Genomic DNA, 8,382 nt, shown 5'->3' on the forward strand with positions numbered 1-8,382 from the left:
AAAACTAATTATCATACAAGTATGTCTAAGATTTAATTATGATTATTAATTAATATAATATTACTTATTATTTACAAATTTTTCTTCATTTCAAAATCGAGTTATTCAGATATAGAATAGGTCCCGTTAAAATCTTATTCTCGCTTCCTTTAAAATAATGTTTGTTCCATCTTATTTTGGTTTGGTCCAAGTGTCGTTTAGTTTAATTCAAATTATTTTGTCGTTTAACAAAAAAACAAAATGCGATTCATAAAAAGTAGCTCCAAACTCGTAATTTAATTTATATAACGAAAAATAGAATAAAGACATGAAGATAATGATCATAATTTTGGAATTGGGAATATTTCTAGTTTTTTTATTTATTTTGATTAAAGTTTATATATATATATATATATCCCTTTATATTTGTATAACTAATACAACTCAATCTCAACCGTTCATTTATTTTGATGAATATGTAATTTTATAAAAGTTCTGATTGTTTCATAATATAAAGTATTGATCATAATTAATGAACTATAGTCTTCTTCCATAAATATTTAAATCATAATAAATAAACTTTCATAATTTACATAAATATCTCAATTCATTGAGTTACATTAGTTGTACAAACGGATATAGTTGCATTTGAAATATACCATATATATATATATATGGTTATAAAATAAAATGGTAAAAATTATGAGAGCATCAATTTCGACGTTTAGATCACACAAGAAATGTGCAAATAAATAGAAGGAGAAAGCAATTTGAGAATCTTGTAGATTAATGGAAATCGAGTAACATTCTCGTATGCACTTATAACAACCTCATCCTTTTTATATCTACAATATTTAATATTTAAATAAAACTAATTGTATATAAACTAACATCTTATTATTTTTAATTTCACATTCCTATTCCTATTCCTATTCCTATTTTTATAACGTTTTTTTTAACATACATAATTTCAAGAATTTTGATTTAACCATGTCCTAGGGTAGGGGTGGTCAACTCAATCTGAAGCCACTTGAAACCTTAATGAATTGTAAAATATTCAAATTGTAGGTATTGAGTTAAATTTAGATTAGGATTATTTGGACCAATCCAACCTGATACCATAACATAGATATAATATGATTGTTATAAATTATATTTATTTTATAAATAATAATATTATCCAAATATAATATTAGAATTGTGAGTTGTTTTAAACCAAAAGATATCTGGAATCTTGCAGATGGGATGGGAGAGTGCCGGCTATAACTTTTAACCAGATACAAATACAAAATGAAAATGGTGTTTAAAGACAAGACAACCAAGAAGTAGAAGGGATTGGTCCTAATATCTGGCCAATGCTGAATGGACACAAAACAAAGCACATTTCTTCATTCCCAGATACGGGTGGACACCATGATGACTATTCATAAAGTCAAACCCCCACTTCCACTTCCTCTTCCTCTTGACCATTATTCAAACACCGCGTTTCTTCCTTCCTTCACACCTTCTTCCATTCTTTTCTCTTTTCTCTTTTTTAATTCCTCCACCTCACCACGTTCCTTCCTTCTGCAACTTATATTATTAAATCCCCTTCTCATCTCATCATCTCCTAATCTCCACCATTTTCTTCCCCTTTCCATCCACACAAATGGGTCTATGTAGTAGCAAAACCAAAACTGGAGCTACAAATCCTGATGCGCATAAACCAACATCAACATCCCACCAACCCAACACACTCTACACCAAATCTCCCGCGCCCGCTGTCCAAATTCCGGCCACAAAACAACCACCCAGCCCCAAAAGGCTCTACAAGTCTGACACTATTCTTGGCAAACCATTTGAGGATGTTAAACAACATTACACAATGGGGAAAGAATTGGGTAGAGGTCAATTTGGTGTTACATATCTTTGTACACAAAAAACAACTGGTCAAAGGTATGCCTGCAAATCCATATTGAAAAAGAAACTGGTCACAAAGAGTGATAAAGATGATATGAGGAAAGAGATTCAGATTATGCAACATTTGAGTGGGCAGGCTAATATTGTGGAGTTTAAGGGTGCTTATGAAGATAAGCAATCTGTACACTTGGTTATGGAGGTTTGTGAAGGAGGTGAGCTTTTTGATAGGATCATCGCCAAGGGTCATTATAGCGAAAGAGCTGCCGCATCCATTTGCAGGTCTATTGTTAATGTGGTTCATATTTGTCATTTTATGGGTGTGATGCATCGCGACTTGAAGCCCGAAAATTTCTTGCTTTCGGACAAGAGCGAGAATGCACTTTTGAAGGCTACAGATTTTGGGTTATCAGTCTTCATTCAAGAAGGTACTACCAATCAGACCTCCATTTAATTGCATTGACATACTTAATTTAAGCCTTCATCATATACTTATGGACCTTTAACCAAAACCCCACCAAAAGAATCCATTCGATCTTGCAAGATTGTATCGGATTGAACAATCAGGTAGTGAATTAGACTGTTAATCAGACACTAAGACAACAAACACAAGCTACCTTATTTTTTGAACTTATTGAGAATCCCAGTTTGGTTAGCAAAAAGCAATAGGCTCCGGGTTTTTTCCACCTTTTCTAATTATGCCGTTTATTTTTTTCCAATTAAATTTTCAACATTTCCTCTATAGATTGTCAACTGGCTTATTAGCTAGTTGTTACCAAATTATCTTCCTGGTTTTCTAAGTAAAGCTAGCACCATGTTCATTCGAGCTACCCTGTATGATTAATTGATTACATAAGGTGTTGTGACGATAGAAACAAACACTTGCAGGAAAATCATACCGGGATATTGTTGGCAGCGCGTACTATGTTGCGCCCGAAGTGTTGAAGCGTAAGTACGGGAAGGAAATCGACATATGGAGTGCAGGAGTGATGCTGTATATCTTGCTCAGTGGTGTGCCTCCCTTTTGGGCAGGTAATCTGGTGCTCTGTTTGGCATCTTCTTAGGTCTTTATGTATTTAAGATGATCAGTTGGATTGAAACCTGCAAATTGCTGCAAAATTGCAGAGACAGAGAAAGGAATATTTGATGCTGTATTAGAAGGATATATTGATTTCGAAAGCGATCCTTGGCCATCTATCTCCATGAGTGCCAAGGACCTTGTCCGAAGGATGCTGACACAAGACCCGAAGAGGCGTATAACTTCTGCTCAAGTTCTTGGTACGCATCAAAGTAACAAACGTAAAACGTTAAGATTATGAACAAGCACAAAAGACAACGTGCAATGCAAGAAGCTCATAACATGTATATATGTATGTATGCAGATATGTTCATAAGCTCATAAAATGTTGTATGTTTTGAAATGGGTGCAGAACATCCATGGATTAGAGAAGGTGGGGAAGCATCAGACAAGCCAATAGACAGCGCTGTTCTTTCGAGGATGAAGCAATTCCGAGCTATGAACAAGCTCAAGAAACTTGCTCTCAAGGTACCTGAAACAGCTAATATCTTGGCTTCCATTTTAACTGTAAATGGGAGCGATAACTGACATTAATCATTGACAAAAATGTTGTTTTGATATCCTAGGTCATCGCGGAAAATCTATCAGCAGAAGAAATTCAAGGGCTAAAATCAATGTTTATGAACATAGACACTGATAACAGTGGGACAATTACCTACGACGAACTTAAAACTGGACTGGCTCGATTAGGGTCAAAGCTAACAGAGGCTGAAGTGAAGCAACTCATGGAAGCTGTAAGATTTTTGGAATGTTATAGACTTCAAGATTCTTGTTTTTATGAACACCCTCTTGCTTAAATACTTGTTTTGTGTTTCAGGCTGATGTTGATGGGAATGGGTCGATTGATTACCTTGAGTTCATCACAGCAACAATGCATCGACACAAGTTAGAAAGGGAAGAACATGTGTACAAAGCTTTTCAGCATTTTGATACCGATAATAGTGGGTATGTAAAGGCATAAAGCAGCCTGATTTGATGGTATTAACTGATGATCATCTCATTCTCATCCAGGCTAATTATGATTGTGAACCTTTGAGTGAACCAGGTTTATTACAAGAGATGAACTAGAAACAGCAATGAAGAACTATGGAATGGGAGATGAAGCCACCATTAAAGACATAATAGCAGAAGTGGATACCGATAATGTGAGTTCTTTGTTTCATTTTCGTCTTCACTGTTTCTCGAGTCCATAGTATACAAGTCACAATGGTTGTCTGTTTTTGACAGGACGGGAAGATAAACTATGAAGAGTTCTGCACAATGATGAGAAGTGGAACCCAACCGGGCAAGCTGTTCTAATGTCATTTGCAGCTTTTTAGCAGTAAAGCAATCGAAATAAAAGCTTCAAGAAACTTAAAAGGCTGGTAGATGCAAACGAAATTAGAACAGATAATATCAAGAGAGAATTCAACCGGTCCATCAAAGTTGAGTGCCGCTGTTAGGCTTTGAACTTCACATTATTTTTCGAGTATTAGTTTCAGAAAGATCGTCTGTATAATATTCGTTTAAATCACTCTCATTATGAAATTTCATTTGTTTCTGCAACCTTTGGCGTTAGCCCATGTTGAGTGCCACAAGGGTTATTCCTAAGCAGTTTAATAGATATCGGTCATGTTGTGAAGGACTGAAAGCAATGACTTGTTCATATCATATCGTCTTCTGATTTCAATATTACCCACCACAAACTTTTAATCATGCTAGGAGAAATGTAATTTCATCAAAGTTACCAAGAGAGAACATACACACTACAAGCACATAAAAGTTTTAAAGTTCAACATCAAGGAGGGAGCATAACTTCATAAAGGGGAAGGTCGACACTAATCTGATCGGTCAAACTCAATTTCATCAGCATCGTTGCATGATCCACGAATTGAGAACCAAGTGATGCAAATGTAGTATGTGATCCAATTTAGTCTCTCTTTATACATGTTTGATCATGAACTGATGACAGAGTATGTCAATCAAGCCAGCCGGTCCCCATTTTCTCACCATTTGAATAGGTCCTTAAGGGTGCGTTTGGTAAGCGAGACTGCACAAGATTGGACGGAACAAGACTGGATGGGTAAAAGTGAGACAGGTGAGAAAGAATTGGCAGAGTTTTAGGGTTTTAATTTGACATGGATCCTCTAGTAATTTACCAATTTTCTCTCATCTCCCAGACTTTTGTTCCACCTATTTTGGTGGGATAAAAAGATGCAATTTTGTCCTTCTCAGTCCTATTCTGTCACAGTCTAATAACAGACCAAACGCGATACAACAAATTTTTGTTCAAGCACGTCTTGTTCTGTCCCACGTACCCTAACCAGGTCAGGCCAGTGATTGCTAAGACCATCTCTAATGGGGATTTTCTGCACTGCCTTAGGTCTTACATGAATTGCCACTGTTGGACTTTCAAAATCAAGCTCTGTTCCGCTCAAGATTTATAGTGGAACCAAAGAAAGGGCACAATTAGTGCTTCCTAGGAAAACTGGTTATAACTAGTTTTAGCCTGTCTCAACAGGTCACAGCCCTTCCTTGCTCTGGATCCATACTGGAAAAAAAAAAAAACACAAGAAGGCCAAAATCTTCATCAAACAATATGGACTGACTTGGGATAAAGCCTTGTATTCAAATTTCTAAGTTTAATATTAAATCTGCAAAGAGGCACATAAGCTACAATCCATGTGGCTATTTTCTAAAGATTCATGCTAAGCATCTTAAGATCATTGCAGCGACTATCACAGCAGAAAATTTTTAATGACAGTACACAACATTTCAAGAAGCCAATACAGAGTTACAGACAAAGAAAACTTATCAGCTGTGAACCCAAGGGGATGATTTATGTTTTATCAATACATCAAGGAGGATGAAGCAAGGCGGTCTATGGAATCAGTGATTCTACATAGCTTAAACTACCAACCCTTGTATAACCTCTGACATCCAACAGGCAAACTGTTTAAAGACCTTTGTGGCCATGCTCGCTAATGAATCTATTCAGCCTCGAAATTCAGGCCATGTAGTTGTAGTTATTTAAAAACCTTAAGAACGCCTTCACAAAACACTTATGCATATCTGCATTTTGGAAGAAGCAAGTCACATGAACAAGTTCTAGTAGTGTACTAGTACTAACTGAAAAGATGAACAAAATGGAACATGTATAAAGGCAATGGAAGAAGACAAGGTTGATGCTAAATCGAACCAATGCACCAAAAACATCAAATTCATTATTACAAATAAACTGCGAACGCGCATAATCTTCGAATTGCAGCACGTGATGATCCAGAAAATACTCGAAAAATGGAAAGCAAAATACAAACTAACAAGTTTCCATAGGATCACCTTGCAAAAGTAAATCCAGAAATCAAATGATGAGGAACTTAGAAACTACAAATCTTGACCTATTCTTCACCACACTGGCTTGAGTTAACATGTTCTTGCCACAGTTATCTTGGAGTCGGATCATTTTCCCTTTTTTGCAACTTTTTTCACATTTTGTGGCTTTTGTGGCTTACGTGCCCTAGTAAGTGCAAATTCTCCCAATTTGTGTCCAACCATAGCATCTTTGATTTGAATAGGACGGTGTCGCTTTCCATTATGGATAGCAATACGATGGCCAACCATTTCTGGTATAATCATAGATGCACGAGACCATGACTTTATTGTGTGTTTTTCGTCATTTGCATTAAGCTTACTTATCATTCTCTTCAAATGATTAGCTACGAAAGGAAACCTGTTTATAAGTGGTGCCATCGACAAAATTGCTTCTTTCTTCCTGTACCGGTGATCCTTTCACGAACACCTGAACTGAGAAATAGATCATTAGGATTTAGGACAAACAAAGGGGACAAGCCAAAACATGGATCACATCACACATAATCATATCGAGCAATCAAAAAATTGGGGAAAACAGACTTAATTGCAAGCCCAAGTCGAACCAGGGCTTCATGAAGAAAGGGCTTATTCCGTTGCATGAATACGAAGTACTCCAAGCATTATATCAATCCAGGGAAAAGAAAATGAGAAAAATAAATATAAACGAGCCTTCGCAAATACGTTAACCCTAACTTTTAAGACAAAATGTTCAATAATCAATACAAAACAAAACAATAAGCATTGAATAATAAAAACTCATCAGTCCGTTATCAACAATCAATCAATCGACAGCTTCTCCTTTAACAAGTACTCATAATTATCATCGATTAAGAACTTTCACATATCCAGTTTACCTTCAACAAATTAAAATTCCATCTCTCTGTAATGTATGTAAGCTAACCAATCAATCAAACAAATGAACAAATAGTGGAGCACAGCCACAAATAAGAATCTTCACTGAAATAGAAGTGAAAAAAATCAACGAATTAATTAGATACAATTGATCCTCACCTTATATAGCAGATTTAAATGATACAGATTTATGGATTCCAGCACGGAAGATCAGATGGAGTGACTGAAAAATCGACTAGGGTTTTAGAAATGACGGTAACTATGAAGCAAAATCGATGAACTGCGTTTGTCGGAACTACAAAAACAGCCCTTCAACTTATACCAAGTTTCAGTCACGCAACCCCCAACTTTCAAATTGCAATAAATAATAACATATTTTTTATTTCATTCTAATTTGGTCCTTGGACTTTGAAATCTTGCTATTAAAACATGTATTCTTTAAAATTGATTATTTTAGATAACTGTTACAAAGAAAACATGTATAATAGATACGAAGTTGAATGGTTTTATAACAGTTTTTTCAAAAATTAAATAGTATCACTAACAATTTTTAACTGCCATGACAAAAAAAAAAAAAACAAGTGAAAATTTGGTATTTATTTGTTACAATTTGATCTTTTAATAATTACAAGAGTACTGCAGGAATAGATATAAGATCAAAAAAGATAAACAATGTGTGTACGTTTCAACAGATTAATCTTTCAAACTCAAATCTCCTCTCGTAAAATACATAAGATAATGCTTCACAATTGTATCAATGATCTACAGCATCGTAGATCAAAATACATAAGTAATTCTCACCCAAATTGGTTTGGTGGCGGTTCTGAATTCTCTTTCATATCTATTGTTTTCTATCTTCAAAATAGTCATCATTTTATGCAATAAATCTATGTCAATGTAATTCTAGTTAACGTTTTAAATTCATCATATAGTAAATTTCTTATAGTATTCGCATGCATTTTCACAGAACATCTATGACTGGCTGTATAATACCCGTCAGATATGTATGTGTGTGTGTATATATATATATATATTAGTTTAATATATATATATATATATATATATATATATATATATATATATTGAAGTTTGGGTTGGTTTAAGAAGTTGACCAAACTTGAGGGGTTAGTTCTGCATAACTCGCTTTAACTTTGTAATTTGGATGATGGGCTTGGGCTTTTGTATTTAGATTAGGGTTTTCTAATCCTTATATTAAACCTAACCCT

The 8,382-nt window shown here is 34.9% G+C and overlaps 1 protein-coding gene and 1 long non-coding RNA gene across 2 annotated transcripts; one reads left to right on the forward strand and one right to left on the reverse strand.

Moving 5' to 3' along the window:
• The first annotated feature begins 1,282 nt into the window (after window positions 1-1,282).
• On the forward strand, window positions 1,283-4,601 carry LOC112506428 (calcium-dependent protein kinase 9-like). The gene is made up of 8 exons (XM_025110454.1): window positions 1,283-2,303; window positions 2,764-2,907; window positions 3,001-3,153; window positions 3,306-3,421; window positions 3,520-3,687; window positions 3,771-3,898; window positions 3,999-4,098; window positions 4,181-4,601. Exons 1-8 carry the CDS (start codon window positions 1,628-1,630, stop codon window positions 4,250-4,252), a joined length of 1,557 nt encoding a protein of 518 aa, XP_024966222.1. The 5' UTR covers window positions 1,283-1,627; the 3' UTR covers window positions 4,253-4,601.
• A 1,471-nt stretch (window positions 4,602-6,072) lies between these two features.
• Window positions 6,073-7,399, reverse strand: LOC112506429. The gene is made up of 2 exons (XR_003068460.1): window positions 7,316-7,399; window positions 6,073-6,736 (listed from the first exon to the last, which is right to left on the reverse strand). It is a non-coding gene; the product is annotated as an uncharacterized LOC112506429 (long non-coding RNA).
• Between the last annotated feature and the right edge of the window lie 983 nt (window positions 7,400-8,382).

This window comes from Cynara cardunculus (genome assembly GCF_001531365.2).
Source record: "Cynara cardunculus var. scolymus isolate 2C chromosome LG 2, CcrdV1, whole genome shotgun sequence".
Taxonomy (NCBI): domain Eukaryota; kingdom Viridiplantae; phylum Streptophyta; class Magnoliopsida; order Asterales; family Asteraceae; genus Cynara; species Cynara cardunculus.